Source organism: Nycticebus coucang, chromosome 2, assembly GCF_027406575.1.
Source record: "Nycticebus coucang isolate mNycCou1 chromosome 2, mNycCou1.pri, whole genome shotgun sequence".
Lineage (NCBI taxonomy): Eukaryota > Metazoa > Chordata > Mammalia > Primates > Lorisidae > Nycticebus > Nycticebus coucang.
Window position 1 is genome coordinate 125,245,057 of NC_069781.1, and position 16,682 is coordinate 125,261,738.

At 40.4% G+C, this 16,682-nt stretch overlaps 1 protein-coding gene and 1 non-coding gene across 5 annotated transcripts in view; one reads left to right on the top strand and one right to left on the bottom strand.

Annotated features, from left to right (window-relative positions):
- The window catches only part of MCTP2 (multiple C2 and transmembrane domain containing 2), a 254,048-nt gene that overhangs the window by 59,753 nt on the left and 177,613 nt on the right, over positions 1–16,682 (top strand). For 3 of the 4 annotated variants that reach the window (XM_053581770.1, XM_053581767.1, XM_053581768.1), the window contains exons 3-4: positions 10,166–10,261; positions 11,363–11,471. In XM_053581770.1, the coding sequence (XP_053437745.1) occupies positions 10,166–10,261; positions 11,363–11,471 (205 nt within the window). The remainder of the gene's footprint in view (positions 1–10,165; positions 10,262–11,362; positions 11,472–16,682) is intronic. The other variant, XM_053581769.1, reaches the window with a different exon arrangement.
- LOC128580094 (U6 spliceosomal RNA) lies at positions 1,435–1,538 on the bottom strand. The gene has a single exon (XR_008378445.1). It is a non-coding gene; the product is annotated as a U6 spliceosomal RNA (small nuclear RNA).

The window sequence follows — 16,682 nt, forward strand, 5'->3', positions numbered from 1 at the left end:
CATGAGAGCTGTAGATGAGCCTTGCAGGGGCTGGTGGTCTGAGCGGAAGGGAATGTGGCACCATCCTGCAGCCTCATCAGCCCCACTCCCTCACTTTGCCCTGGGGACGGTGGCAGCAGGATGTTGGTAGGAATTGAAGGACAGACCTGTGTTGCTGACCACATTTGTCACAGTTTCTATTCCTCTCGCTCTTCCCATACACGTCCAATGTCTCACTACTAATAATAGCATCGTAATAACAGGATGGCGACACCAGTACCACTTTCAGAGAAAGATAAAGCGCTACATAAATATTAATTTAGTCAGGCAGTTTTGGTGCCAGGGACTGGTTTCATGGAAGACAATTTTTTCACAGACTGGGGAGTAGGGAGGGTGTGGGGATGTTTCTGGGATAATTCAAACACTTTACGTTTATCATGTACTCTATTATTATTACCTTGTAATATGCAATGCGGTGATTATACAACTAACCATAATGAAGAATCAGTGGGAGCCAGGAGATTGTTTTCCTGCAACTAGATGGTCCCATTTGGGGGGATGGGAGACAGTGAAGGATGAAGCTTCACTTGTTCACTGGCTGTTCAGTTCTTGCTGTGTGCCCTGGTTCTAACAGGTCATGGACTGGTACCAATCTGCAGCCCAGGGGTTGGGTTCTGGAGACTTAGACCATGTCTAGTCGGTTCCTTCTGTATAGAAAGAGTTTAGCATGGCATGTGGCTCTCTCTCAGCAAACATTGTTTGAATGAATTTTTCTCTTAATAGCCTATAAACATAAGTATCGTTTTTGCTCCACTGAGAGCTGTTCCCATATCTTATGTACTCAATTTTGATATGAGGACAGTTAATGACAATTAAGGTCATGGGGGGGGCGGGAAGGAAAAGCAGAGAGAAGGAAGGAGGGAGAGGGGTGGGGCCTTAGTGTGTGCCACACCTTCTAGGGGCAAGACATGATTGCAAGAGGGACTTTACCTAACATGCAATCAGTGTAACCTGGCTTATTGTACCCTCAATGAATCCCCAACAATAAAAAAAAAAAAAGAAAAAAGAAAAAAAATTTTTAAGTAAGTTTTTCAAGGACATAAAGCTGGAAGGGAGCAACTGGGGTTTGAATCTAGACCTTTCAGACTCTAGAGCCTCACCGATTACCTCTTAGTACAGAGGCCAAGTGTGCTATTTTTTTGATTCTCTGGGTGCAAATGTGGTACAAAGAGAAAAACGAGGTACCATGGATGTTCGGGGGGAGCCTAACCCGGCAGACTTGGTAAAAACTCTCTTGTTCCCTTTGATCACCATTCAGTCTCCTGGCTCAGCATCTTTATCTGTGAATTGATGATAACTATTAACACCTGTGGATGCCATGTCAAAATTAATAGGAGTGTATTTTGGCGAATTAGAAAGTGCCAAGATGTGTAAAAGGAACTATTATTATTATTTTAAAATATGGAATGCTTCACATATTTGCATGCCATCCCTGCACAGGGGCCATTCTAATCTTCTCTGTATCCAGTTTAAAAGTTCCAATTTTAGGATATGTCCTGCTGAAGCAAGCGCAAAGGAATTATTTTTTTTAAAGTATCTCCTAATAAGCATGCAAAAAACCCTGTCAAACATTTGTCCACTGGTCTAGTGGGCAAATGTTGTTGAATATGTAAAGAAAGGTTTTAAAGCGTGACACCAGAGGCTGGCAGACTTTTCTGTAAAGGGCCTGATAATGAGTACTTTGGCTTTGTGAGCCATCCTGTCTCTGTCCCACCTACTCAATTCTGATGTTGCAGTGTGACACCAGCCATAGACTACACAAGTACATAGGTGGGACTGAATTTCAATGAAATTTTACTTGTAAAACAAGTGGTGGGCTGGATGTGCCTCACAGGCTGTAATTTGTTGACTGCTGTTTTATACCATCATGGGATTGAATAGGGTACGGGTACAAACACAAATGATTTATGTTTTATATGTTAGATAGTCAGTATTCCAGGGTTATCCCTTTCAGAGAACAATCTTGAGGGTGAGATAAAACTAAATTCATATATCTTGATTTTATGATCCGTAGCCTCCTGACAAGTTATGTAAACATTGAATAGAAACAGACCTTTTGCCAGGTCTAATTTTTTCTGAGTAGACGTTCCAATTCTGATTTCAACTTGCCATGTAGTTTTTTCTTTTCCCCCGTCACTATGTCCAGTGCTGCTTCATGGTCAGTGTAGCCGTCTGATCCATTTGCTTATGTTATCACTTCCTTTGTCCTGTAGGCATTTCTGTCTGTGATGTCTATCGTTCTAAATATTTATATTCTCAATAAACTAGGCATGGGTTAGGTACTAATTTAAGTATGGGTATGTATTTGTGCGTGGAGAGGGGTCACTGGGAAAGTTTTGTGACACACTGTGTCATGGTCCATTATTTCCCTTCTAAGAAACACAGCCAACAGTGTGCAAGTTTTGACTTGTTCAGCTTCTCAGAGTTGCAGGGAGGGCTTTATTTATTTGCTCCAGGCATATTTTACATTTATCTCATTTTACGTGTATCTCAAAATGTTCATAATGACCCACATAGATAGACATCCTTTGCTACACTCATGTGCTTTAACAGAGTAGTTTTCAAACACGATACAATTGATCTGCTCAGCCAGAGTTTTACTCTTATTTAGCTTTTCTGAATGTGGTTTCGTATCGCCTTCCACTGAGATTTAAACAACCAGTAACTGCATACATAGTTTATAATTTGGCTTCCTGTGTGCACTTCATAGTAAGATTCTTCAGGCAGGCGCATGGGTGGTGGTGTTCGTAAAAGATCACATTTAGTGTATATAAAAGGCAAATGTTGTCTATTCACATCAGTGTCTTGTTCTCAAGATCCTGGGTGACTACAGGAGATTTTCTTTTTTATTTTTTTAAGTTTTTTTTTTTTTTATTGTTGGGGATTCATTGAGGGTACAATAAGCCAGGTTACACTGATTGCATTTGTTAGGTAAAGTCCCTCTTGCAATCATGTCTTGCCCCCATAAAGTGTGAGACATACCAAGGCCTCACCCCCCTCCCTCCGTCCCTCCTTCTAATCTTTCCCCATATCCCGCTGAATTTTAATAAATTTGTACTCTTATAGATGGAGACTCCTCTTCTAAAGAGAATGCAGAGTACGTATTACCTTCCCATACATTTCAGTTTAGCAAGGTGGAATGGAACTATCAATGCAACCTTGCTTCCATACAAAAGAAAACAAACAACCAAAATCTTACCTGAGAGGCCTTGATGGATTATGCAATGGATGACTAACCTCATGACTGAAGTTCATGCCAAGGTGTTAATGCTGCCTTTCTGAAATGCTTGCATGTAATTAGACTGTTCTGTCTTGCTCTGATAGTCAGACTTCTTTTCTTCCTGAGTATGTGATTGAAAAAAAATTGTTTGACAGAAGAAGAAAAACCATTTTATCACAAGGACATTTGCACTAGAATGTTTATTGCAGAACAATTCACAACTGCCAAGATGTAGAAGCAAACCGAATGCCCATCACCCCATGGATGGATTAATAAAGCTGTGGGATATATTTCCCATGGAGCATTACTCAACCATAAAAGATGGAAACTTATATCTCTTGTATTTGCCTGAATAGAGTTGAAGCACATTCTTAGTAAAGTATCATAGGAATGGAAAAGCAAGCATCCCATTAATACTCAATACTAATGTGAAAACAGTAGATAAACAACTATAGCCCCACACAGGAGAAAAACACAATTGAATTCAAATGGGAGGGCAGGGAGAGGGAAAAGGGGAGAGGGTACAAGGGAGGAGGATTGGTGAACTCTCACCTAATGTGCACAATGTAAGGTATACAGCACACCCCGTGGATGAGCAGCTCAACTACAACTTGAACTTTACCTTTGATGCACAAATAATGTAATGTAATTGTAGCCTCATATTAATCTTAAATTTAAAAAAATTATCATTAAATGGGTAAGCAGTCTACATACTACACTCACATGATACACTACTGCTCAGCCATAAAAAGGAATATATACAGATACAAACTTGGATGGAATTTTTTGTTTTTGTTTTGTTTTTAGACAGTCTCACTTTGTCACCTTGGGTAGAGTGCCATGGAATCATAGCTCACAGCAACCTCAAACTCCTGAGTAGCTGGGACCACAGACATCGGTCACAACACCCAGCTATTTATAGGGATAGGATCTCGCTCTTGCTCAGGCTGACCTTGAACTCCTGAGCTCAAGCAATCTACCTGCCTCAGCCTCCCAGGGTGCTAGAATTACAGGCGTGAGCCACCACGCCCAGTAACTTGGATGGATTTCAAAGGCATTAAACTGACTGAAAGTCACAAAGGTTTATGTGCTGTATGATTCCACTTCTATGATATTCTGGAAGAGAGAAAACTGTATGATGAAAACAGATCAGTGCTTGCAATGGGTTAGGAGTTGGAAGATTTGTCCACAGTGGGATAGCATCAAAGAGATTTTGGAGATGGTAGAAATATTCCATATCCTGGTAATTTGGGGGGTTATACAAATACATATAGGCATTAAACATTTTGGCAATGTACACACATAATTTTAATTTTACGGTGTATTTTCTTTGTTGGGGAATCATTGAGAGTACAAGGAATCAGTTTACACTGCTTGCATTTATTAGGTAAAGTCCCTTTTTACACAGTGCATTTTCTTAAAGTTTTTTTTTTTGTTCCTCTAAAACAATTTTTTTTTTTTTTTCAGATCACCACTTTGTTGCCCTGGGTAGAGTGCTGTGGCATCATCATAGCTCATAGCAACTTCAAATTTGTGGGCTGAAGTGATCCTATTGCCTCAACTTCCCAAGTAGTGGGGACTACAGGTGTCCGCCACAATGCCTGGCTAATCTTTCTACTTTTTTTCAGTAGAGATGTGGTGTTGCTCGCTCTTGCTGAGGCTGGTCTTGAACTCCTGAGCTCAAGTGATCCACCCATCTCAGCCTCCCAGAGTGTTAGGATTATGGACATGAGCCACTGTGCCCAGCCTAAAGTAAAATTTTTTTAAAAAATTACCCAGAATGCTTGGTTATGCTTATTGACAACATTAAAAAAAATCTTCTAATGATAGTAGTATACTGGGGATTGCTGATAAGATAAATATCAATGGTGCTTTTTTAATGAAAAACTAAGTTATTGATGCAATTACTAGGTTTACAAAGAAGATGGAAATAATACAACTTCTACTCAGTGGATAACACCTCAGACCCTGTGTAAGTGTGTGAGGGAATATTCAGAGTTAAGTGTCTCCCAGCAGCTGTAACTCAGCCCTCCTGTGCATATGGAACATTTTGCTGTTCTTTATGATAATCACTTTCCTACCTTTATGTTTATATATGGTGCATGACAGTTACGGTGGCTTTGGGAACCATAACTTTAAGTTCTGTGACTTTTCTGTGAGTAAAATCAGCCATAATGTTGAATTAATGTCCTTCTACACATTGAGTTTCCATGTTGTTATAAGTGGAAGACTTATCACGTGTTTGAATAAAAGCTCTGCATTCATTTCTTACAGCACATAAAGGATAGTGGTTATGTGGACTAATTTTGTCATTTAATTAACATCGTCTTTAAGCACAGTAAGGCCTACTTGGGAGAATGTAGATGTTGTGCTGATCTGGGGTGGGGGGATGACATGCTTTAAGCGCCTCTGTGTCCACCCCTCCACTTGAAGACAAGACACAAGACTGCCATAGTCTTGGGCTGATAATGATTTAAAGAGAAATTCTCATCCTAGCACCAGCAGTTTTGTGGAATTGTCTTCAAACAGGGGATGGTTATATGGAGTACCAATTGATTTAATGAAACTGGAGACCACAGTAGGGGATTTTCAGATCACCGAGCATCATATATCATTGGTTACTCTTGGCTCTGCCCATGAAGGCTTAGTTTACTGGTATTGTAAATCTGGCAGATACATTCATTGAATTTCTGGGAAATAATAGCGTGGGGCTGCAGTTCTCAACCTGTGGGTCATGACCTACAGGAGCTATATTAAAGGGTCGCGGCATTAGGAAGGTTGAGAACCACTGGTGTAGGGTATAAAAGACATGCAAATAAATCTTTTGGGAGAGTTCAGTAAGGTTCTGATTGTTCCTATAAAGTGGTCTTCAGACAGTCCTGCCCAACCCACCAAGAACGAAGAGAGATTGTTTGGTAAAGGACCCATTGCTTTTTTCTTGTCTTCTCTCAGTCCAAGTTGAGCCCCACATGGAGAGTTAGGGCTCTCTTCCTGCCTTGGCAGTGGTGGTACTTTCAGGGCCAGGGGGATAATAGTGGCTGAAAAGTCAGGGCCTGAGAAATAGCTCAAAGTGTCTAAAACAGTGATTTTGACCTTCCTAATGCAATGGCCCTTTAATACCATTCCTGTGGGTGGCGACCCACAGGTCGAGAACCGCTGGTCTAAAATGATCATGGATTGAACAAAATGTATTCACAGCCTGGAAGGCTGCATTTACGTAGCTGTAATCAAATAAGGCCCCACTCAAGAAACTTCAATTAGATACTTAAAAATGTGCATTATTTTGAAAAATCTAAAAAATCTAGTAGGTGCTTAATAACTTCAAAACATGTGAAATATTAATTTTATAGTTAACATTTTAATGACTGTTTTGTCTGCTTTTTGTTGGAAAGCATTTGCATATTTGGTTGCAGCACAGAGCTCCACAGTTTGAGTTGGTCCTTTAGATGGGCATCAGTCATTTGCGTCCTTCAAGTTGTCTTGATTTAGGTTAAGTGGGAGAATGTAGATTCAGAGCAATAAATGGGTGAAAAACAAGAATGCATTTTTCAAACATTTTACCAAAGGCATGAGTATCTGCATTTTTCCATATTTCAATTGGATCTTTGTTACCATCAAACAATGATTTATAAAATATCCTCTGCTGGGAACTCAATCAATTCCATTTGTTGTTCCTTAGGTGCCTTGGTGACATCAACTAGGTGAGGTTGAAATGTTAATTTGAGCGTGATGTCGTGATTCTCAAAGTCAGTGAACCTTCCATTGTATTTCTCCAATTAATAGACCTGTGACAGCTGCGTGTTCTTCAGATAATTCTGATGTATCATCCTGCTCATCAATGACCTTTGCTAACTGGGGAAAATGTTTATCTGAAATTTCCTTTTGTAGAAGTGTTTGAAAAAGAGAGCCTTTTCAAAATGCTTGGAATTTTTTTTTTTGCCACATATCCTACATAGAATTAGTATTTTCTTGCAAAGAAATATTCAAGTCATTTTGATTTGACATGATATCACACAGAAATGCTGCATTTCTTTAGAAATCTTTCAATAATACACATTGGTGGTTCTGTTACTCATGAAATTTGACTAGCCAAGGCACTTTGGAGTGATATTGTGAATCCAGGCCGAATACCTCACAATTCAACTATAGCATGTTGCGAAACTGATGTCACCTTGCATTTCAACAAATACAGTTGAAAACTTACAACTTGTTGCAAAGTGTCACTTGAAATAGCTTTACCACAAAGGTTTTGCTGCTGCAACATACAATGAAAAGAAATGAGAACTTCTGGATCTGTTAATACAATACTTTTTAAAATCTGTGCAATAAAGCCTTTGTTTTTGTCATGGAAAGTGCACTGTGTGTATGTAGACTCACTAAATTTACCAAATTCGGTTCATCTTCACAATATTTATCCTGAAAGTTGTTGAAGATAATCTATTCGCCTTGTTATGTTTCCAAGAGTACCCAAAGTGACTAGCTCTTTGTAGGAAAGAAAATCTGTCATGACCAGAATGATGCATAAAATCTGTGCCAACTGAGTAGCGTCAGTGTTTCATGCATAGCGATTGAATAACATATATTTTCCTTTTGAAATATTGTGTGAAGTTCTGTTAAGTTGAAAGCTGCAGATCAGTTACAGTTTTTCTGGAAAGAGGCAGTTGTTTTACTTTGAAATATTATTGGGGTCTAAGCATCCCTACAATGCATTCATTTCACATTTTCTAAATCATTGAATGGCCGTCCTCCTTCCCTCTAAGTATATAAGCTCCTCTGTACATTGTTTTAATAACTTTATTTCCAGGTATTATTGCTGCTTGAAAGAATCACCTTTGTTTTTGTTTTCTATCATTTAATTTCTGCCCTATAACCTTTCATGCCTCTCCCTCTAATTTAACATATCTGTGGTCCTTCCAAGTGTTGTTATGCTGATGAGCATTGCATTTCTTTAATGTTGATGTTGTAGTAAGTATCATAAAGCAAGCAAATTGTCTTTAGCAGAAAAAGGTTACATTGCAGTTCTCAATCCCTATTAAAAAACTGTTTTGTTTTTTTTTCCCTTCAGCATTTTCTTGGTCTTTTTTGATGTGATGGGCCGTTAAATGGACAGAACTAAAAATAACATTAACCTGTGCAGCTATCACAAATTCCACCTCAAACACAGTGCATTGTCAAAGCTGATGACAGATTGGCGGCTCAACCCCAGTACTCTTTCCAACCAGTCTCCTGTGGTAGTGGTGCCAGTCAGGTGGGGGGAGTTAGAGCTAAATCATGAACATAACAGCTGTCAAGTGAGACCACCTGGTTCACTAATGTCCTAATTTTGCCAACCTGGGCAGATTATTTTGTTGAAACGTATTTAAAATACCAAAGAATAAAATATGTTAATTAAAAATGAAAATATAAAAGACAAAGCAAAATAACAAAAAAGAAAGGGTTTGCTTTGTAAAATTTAGTATTATTCGAAAGGCTGCACTAAGGACCTAGAAGACCGCAGGTTCCCCACCTCTGGTCTAGTGATATTAGATCTCGTGCCGATGGGGAGATGGGCGTGTGTGACAACTACAGAAAAGAAGAACTAACAAACTCGCTTCTGTTCTTCCCAGTCTGCGTGCTGTGAGCCTCTGGGCTTCTTCTGTTCAGGGTTCATTTCTGCCCAATTGCAGCCTTTCTTGATGTCACTGTATAGGAAGTGGGCCAGAGAACCCAGGCCTGTTCAAAGTTCCTCACTTACCTCTTGGATGCTGAAAAGTTTATCCTTCTCTGGAACTTGGCTTGGATTTCTTCCATCTCCATTTGAGGGCGTGCATATGTGTTTTGGAAGGCAGCCAACCACCCAGTAGGATCTCCGAGCTGTGCCCCAGACTTCTCTGATGGATGCTGGGTATAGAGAGGACCCCTGTCATCAGTGCCCCTGGTCCCCGCCTCCATCCACAGTGGCTCTTGTTATCTGAGCACTCTCTGCAGACCTGCTCTCTGTCTCCAAACTGGCCCATAGCCTTGGAGTTACTCAGCCTTTTTTGGAGGGCAGAATCCCATTTTTTTTTTTCTTTTTCTTACAAAAGAAGTCAGCTCTAGCTAATATGCTAGATAAACAGAATCATCCCCAAATTGCTGGGAGGATATTTGCTTGGGTCCTCTGCTCCATCTGCCTTTCAGTCAAGGCAGCTGTCCTGAACATTCAACATTAGAAATCCCCTAAGTCCTGGAGCGCGTCCAGGCTCCTCGGTCTGTACGTGTAAAACCTGGCACCACTGAGAAGAATCATACCTGATAGTCACTGCTGAGTGACGCAAGTTTCGTTGCCTTGTGGAATCATATCTTGGGCATGGGAAGCGTATTTAAACTAGGATACGGAGACGCCTCCCACTCGGAGGCCACTCGTTTAGAACTTGCCATTTCCCAGTTTTATGTTAGGGATTGTAGAGTTGCTAGACCCATGGAGGTGTGGTTTGAGGAAAGTATTTCAGGTCACGTTTTGGAAGGTTTCCTACCTTGCTGACATTCACAGTTCTCTGGATCCCGAGCCTCCCATTTCCCTTTGGAGGCTGGGGGCCAGGTGGGCCCCCCTGGGAGGGATCTGGGAGAACAGGCCTACAGCTGCACTTCTAGCACTAGACACAAAGCTGGCTGCACCTGAAACCAGGTGGATGAACCAGGGGTACCAGAGTGGCCCGGCAGGTCCATGAATCACCCTTATCCATGCTGTGATCAATGACTTAGGTGCCAGAGGCTGCAGCCAGACTTTCTCCCTGCTAATGCTTATCACATCAACAGGAAGGCAGCCGCACACCTGAAACCCGGTGTGCAAAAATCAGCTTTCCAAATAGAAAGACCTGTTAGAAGATGTCTTCCTAGGTTGATACTCATTTGCTTTTTTAAAACACGCTTTTTTTTTTCTTTCAGAAGCTATGTGGCAGTGGTGACCTGAACTCTTCAATGCCGTCTCAACAATTTGAAGAACAATCAGTGAGTGGCATTCCTGAAAAAACAAACACTAAAGTAAATATTGTAAATGTTTCTCATTGTATGTGGGTTTGTATTCTGTTTGCCTCTTTTATTTCTAGAGAATGCAGAATGGTATCCCTGGACAAAAATAGGCCTTGCATGTTTGAGTTGGATGAGATGAATTCAGTGTCTATTGATTTGTCAAACATGGGATAGGTTCTTCTAAAAATACAGAGCAGCTATGAAATTCAGTGAGATAGTAAAGGAGATAAAACCATCTTAAAGTGCTTTGAAACTTTCAAAAGAAGGCTGTCAAGAGTGGCTTAGCCACAAGATCAATTAATTGAATGTCCAATAAGTGAACGATAAATGATTTTTATCTGTCCTTTAATGTTGAGGACAGTAAACAGTTTGAGCTGGCTCAAAACTTTAATTGGACTCGCGTAATAAATATTTGAAAATAGACTTGAATTTGACATTGTGGCCCACGGGAGTTGATGCATTTCTGTAGACAGAAGTGACTGAGCTACATAATACAAGACAACTGTGGGAAAGCCAGGAGAGGACTGGGCAGAGACGGTGTCCCCTGCGGACCCAGGCGAGGAGCTTGTGTTGGGAAGAACGCGCAGGCTCAGGAGGGGATGCACAGAGTGTGGACATCTGAAACGTTATTACACATGCAGGAGGTCTCTCGGACTTGATGGAGCTTGGTGGGAAGGGTGGAAAAGCAGAGGGAGGCAATTTATATCGGTGCTAAGAAGCTGCACAGCTTCCTGCTCTTTCCTCTCAGTGCTCTACTGTAAGTTTTATAATAAATCTTGCAGTTAATGAGGGAGTTTCAGAGGCTGGTATGCCACTTATCTCAGTATTTCAAGGACAGCCTCTCATTTCTCTGCAGATTGTATAATTCTTGGAAAGTTAATCTTGCAAAGTTATAATCACAACTGCTTCTGAGTTCTGATAAAATCCCACCAGGGAGAATTATAAAGGACTTGTTAATAAGGCATTGTAACCAAGCCATCCAAGTGAGTGGGAATCAGAGATGACAAGTCACCATAATAGTAACTGGGCTTTTTTCCGCTCTTAAATTAAGTGTGGAATTCTCTTGCATGGGCCCAGGACCCACTGGCTTAACCACCTTCTCCTTCTGTGCAGACTCCTGGGGAAGAGGGTGATGGCTTGAGTCGCCTCCCCAGCTCTTTTGCCTACCTGCTCACCATACACCTGAAGGAAGGCCGGAACCTGGTGGTGCGAGATCGCTGTGGTAAGGCCTGGGTCTGTCCATGCTGTGTGTAGCTTGAAAACTTCTTTCTCTCTACCCTTGTGTCAGGGCTATCAGCCAGCCTGTCCCATCACAGCATGGTTTGGGACAGACCTAAGCTCCAGCCTAAGCCTCTCCAGGTCTAAGACATTTGCACTAAATTATTTAAACACATTGAACCTTACTATCCTTTTGCATTACTAAATTAAATTGTAGCAATGCTAATAATCACATTAAGTCGTTTTAGAATAAATGGGGTAAGTCTGATAGCTTTAGGCCTGGCACATAGTAACTGCTCAAGAAAAGGTTCTCTGGGTCCTACTGTTTTAATTATCCACGAGAAAGAGGTGAATACGTCCTCAGTAGAAGGCCCTCAAACATCCAAATCGATGGAAATAGTCCTTTAAACCAAGTCCCTTCTGTTTTGAGATCCTACTGGACTGCCTATAGCTATTATTTGTGTTTATTTACCTTTTATGTACGTCTCTACATTTCCATAAATATATACTAATATAGGACTGTGTTTTCTCATATAAACATATTTTCTACTATTTAATATTGCTAATACTCCATAGTGTAACGTTTTATATTCAAGTATCTGTTCTGCCCATAGCTGTTTATTTCACATACTGTGTACATCTCTGTGCACAGACAAGACTGTACCTTAAATAAAAACAGCCTATGTTTAAGAGCAGATGGGAGAGCCCGACCTGGTGACCTCAAATCTTGGCTTCTCCATTCAGTGCTATTTGATTTAAGAATGTCCTTGATACCTTGATGTGATGTTAACCGACTTTGTGGACTATCAGAAAGATGGTAGGCATTAATTATGAAGTGTTTAGTTTTCAAATGAGTTTTTTCCTTCTAAATTTTTATAATTCTTTTTTAATTTTCATCATTAATAGTTTTTAAAAATACGCACTGAAAGTATTTTTCTCACAGTTTGTCACATACCTTTAATTGTGCAGCCTCTTCTGTCCTTCAGAGGGTTTTCATTTCTCTTGTTGGCAGATGTGTGTGTTTTGTTCTTTTTAAGTTTATTTGGTTTTCCAAGGAGTTCTGCATCTTCAGGTCATGGCCAGTTTCTCTCGTTGCTTCTTCTCTACTCTGTTTTAGAGCATTTTTGCCTTTTGACTGTTCTATGTGTCATCTCTGCCTGTCCGCTTTTTTTTCTTTCTTTTCTTCTCTTCACTTTCCCTTTCAGGAAGAATTCCTCAGCTTGATCTTCTAGTGTGCTCATTTTCTTGTCAGTTGTTAACATTGTGCTGTTCTATTTGTTTATTGCATTGGCATTTTTTTTCATTTTTATTATAGCATGTGTTTGTTTTATGAATGACATGACGCCATCTCTTTTGAGAATATTAAGTCTGCATTTTAAATCTCCCATCTGGTATGTACGTACGAGCCCACTCAGATACAAGGGCGCTGTAGCTACCTCTCCTTTAGGACAGGAGTTTCTTTTGCGTGTTTCATCCTTTTGTTTCTGTGTTTCTGTTTGTGGCTACTATTTTTGCTGTGACCTGCTCTTGGTGATGGTGAGGAGGATGGGACATGTAGCAGGACAGGGTGAGCCAGTAGTTCAGGCTGGATTCTCCCCATTGGTGCCGGTCATCACCAGCTCCCAGTGAGCACCTGCCACTGACAGGCTCCCTCTCTGGATTTTGCTCAGGCTCGTGGTTCCTGCTTGTCCTTAAGTACATTTGCCATTGCTTGGCCTCCAGGGGTGAGCGTGCAGGCCCTTCCAGCTTTGTGGGTGCTGCTCCAGCCAGTCACCCTGAGAGCTGCTGCTTTATTTGTTGCCTCTGAACGTTGCTGGCTCTCCTGTCACACACCCTCCCGTCTCTCCCCAACCCCCACACTTAGAAAACTTTTTGCTGTGACTCTTTACAGCTCATATTCTGGGCTATAGATTCTCTCATTAATTTGATCTGAACTGACTTCCATCTTTCATGCCTGTATGAAGTATGTTTTTCTTAAATTTCTGAGTATTATAGGGGTACATATATTTTGGTTACATAGTTTGCTTGTGTCCATTTTAAGTCAGAGTTGCGAGAACTCCCAGAAAGTGTGCATTGTGCCTGTGAGGTGTGAGTTTCCCTGTCCTCTCCCGCTGCTCCCACCTGTTTGAATTTCACTGAGTTTTGCTTCCATATGAGAACAGAGGGGTTGGGCATCACGAGGTTTTCATTCAGTGTTGAATGCACCTGGTGTTTTTCCATTCTTGAGATACTTCACTTAGGAGAATGGTCTCTAATTCCATCCAGGTTATTCAAAAATATAACAGATCATTATCCTTTTTATTTTTTCTCTTCTTCTTAAACAGGACCTTGATCTCCTCCTCCCTTCTCTCTTATTCTCTTAGATATTCTATTTTTAATTTTTTTTTTTTTGGCCGGGGCTGGGTTTGAACCCACCACCTCTGGCATATGGGACCGGCGCCCTACTCCTTGAGCCACAGGCGCTGCCCAGATATTCTATTTTTAAATTGTGAATTAATTTCATTTTCTACTTGTTGGTAAATAGTTCCTTAATCAAATCAGTTTTTATCAATCAGTTGTGCCTTTCTTGTTTCTGTTCTTGTCATAAACATACCCATCCATTGCAATGGCTAGGTCTCTTACATTATTTTTAATGACTTGGGGCAGGTAGCACTTCTTGCCTGAGATAATAGTTGGGGGATGTGATGATAAATGTGATGTTGTCTCCCATGAGTATCCAACTCCAAACCTGCACACCGTCCAATGGCCGCTTCTGTCAAGTAATGATCATTATCAAGTTCATTTTAGGAGAAGCTATCTGGAGATCACAAGTGCTCTAGAGAGAGTGTATTTAACTGTACCGGAAAGAAAATGTTCCTAATATGCATGTCCCTGTTTTAAATTTTTGAATTTGCCCAGTGCTTTGTAACTTTGGCGGTGTACGTGGGCTCCCGGCCTCTCCTACCGTTTGGCTACGCCTGTGCCGATTTTCCCCATCATTTCTGGGAAAAGACCACTCACATCCTTTATTGATGAGAGTTATTAAGCTACACGACTGTTAGCTGTGTCATACTGATACAGTCACAGCAGATTCCTAGTAGACGGTCAGTGAACTTATCAGATGGTGAAGTCTTGCTCACATCAGAACGTGAATGAAGTAACAGGTTTGTTTCAAGACCAAAGGAAAGACCATCATGGCGCTCTTCCCCCAGCTATTGTCATAGCTGCCTCAGTACCTCAGAGTTGCAGCATCCTGTGAGAATTCAGCTTTTATCTTAAGTACCTAGTGAAACCAACACATATAATCCAAGTATAAAAACCGAATAGGAAGTCTACATTGCATCCAGCTCCTGTTTCGTTTGAAACCAGTAAAGACTCCCTGACTGTTTTATTTTATTGGCAAGATTAATCCTTATCAATTAAGAAGAGAGCCCACTGCCAACAGGTCCTTTTAAAAAATACCTTGTGGGGTAATGTGCCTCCCTGTATTGTGAGGATGTTAATTTCAGCTTGATTGTCACGAGTTTTACGTGAGTGATCGGGCATGATCAAGAGCCCACTCAAGGTGAGACAGCATTCACGTGTCCATTTGGATTTAAGCAGGGCTCCTACTGGAGAATGCCTGGAGTATTTATTGTACATTTCAAAACAGGTAAACGAGGCTATTTGGAGTGATCTTAACACTGAAAGTAATTGATACTCTAATTACCCAGATTTGATCATTGCTATACACATGTATCACAGTATCACATGTGCCATAGAAATGTGTGAAATTATTATATATTAATAACAATTTAAGATATAGAGCATAGTGTTCTATAGTAGAAAAGCTAATACGTGAGAAGATGTGTCATTACCGTTCTTAGTTAATAACTGTCATGAAAATCGCCCTTAGTTAATGACTGTCATGAAAATCACCTGTGCACAGCTCATTTCTACGTTCCATTAGCTCTTCCATCCTCTTGCTCCTTAACTTGTGCCAATTTGTCAATATCCTGTGCCCTCTCTGTGCTTTGTCTCCAACGCAGAAGTTTGTTTTATATCACTGAGCTCTGAACCATGCAGGGGATAGGGGGACTGACTCCTTGCATAGTCAAAGATCCACACGTAACTTTTCCCCCTAAACCTAACTGCTAATAGCTTACTGTTGACCGTAAGTCTCACTGATAACATAGACATTCCACTAACATGTATTTTGTATGCCATATGTGTAAGTATTATAGACTGTATTCTTACAATAAAGTAAGCTAGAGAAAAGAAAATGTTACAAAATTACTAGGAAGAAAAACATATTTGCTAGTCATTAAATGGAAGAGGATCGTCACAAAGGTCTTCATCTTCATATTGACTAGTCTCTGCTTTTGAACTTTTGGGGAGAGAACTAGTTTTGATGAATCATTTTTTGCTAAGGAAAGGTTCATTGTTTTTCTTGGATTGTTACATAATCATTACTGTTTATAGAACTTTCTGTGTAGAACATTGAATAGTAAATGTTTTATGTACAGGGCAAGGTAATAATTATTTTAGGCTTTATGGGCCATGACAACTCTTCAATCCTTTAGAATAGTGGGGAAACAGCCATAGATAATAAGTAAACAAATGGGCATATCTGTGTTCCATTAAAACTTTATTTACAAAAACAGGCAGTGGTCTGGATTTAACCAATAAGTCAAAGTTTGCTACTAAATAGAGTTTGATTCTAAGAAGAATATTAATGGTTTGATTTTTTTTTTTTTTTTGAGACAGTGTCTTACTCTGTCACCCTGAGGTTGATTGCCTGTGGCGTATGGCTCACAGCAACTTCAAACTCTTATGTTCAAGCAATCCTCATGCCTGAGTAGCTGGGACTATAGGGATCTGTCACAATATTTGGCTAGTTGTTTTTTTGGGGGGTCTCACTCTTGCTCAGGCTGGTCTCAAACTCCTGAGCTCAAGCCGTCTATAACAACTCAGCCTCCCAGAGTGCTAGGATTATAGGCATGAACCACTGCGCCTGGCCTTATGGTCTGATTTTTGGATTCTTGATCTAAAAATCTGCTTAAAACATTATTTAAAATAAGGTAAAGTCTAATTAGGCAGTCGTCAGGACTTGGAGCTGATGGGTTCAGTGGGAGTACCTAGGGAGCACCTTTGTGATATATCATGAAATAATGTAGGAAAATCTGGAGATACTGGGTAATTAAAAGTCACTTTTTGATATTAGTTAAAAAAAAATTGTGCCCATCTTAGGAAAAGA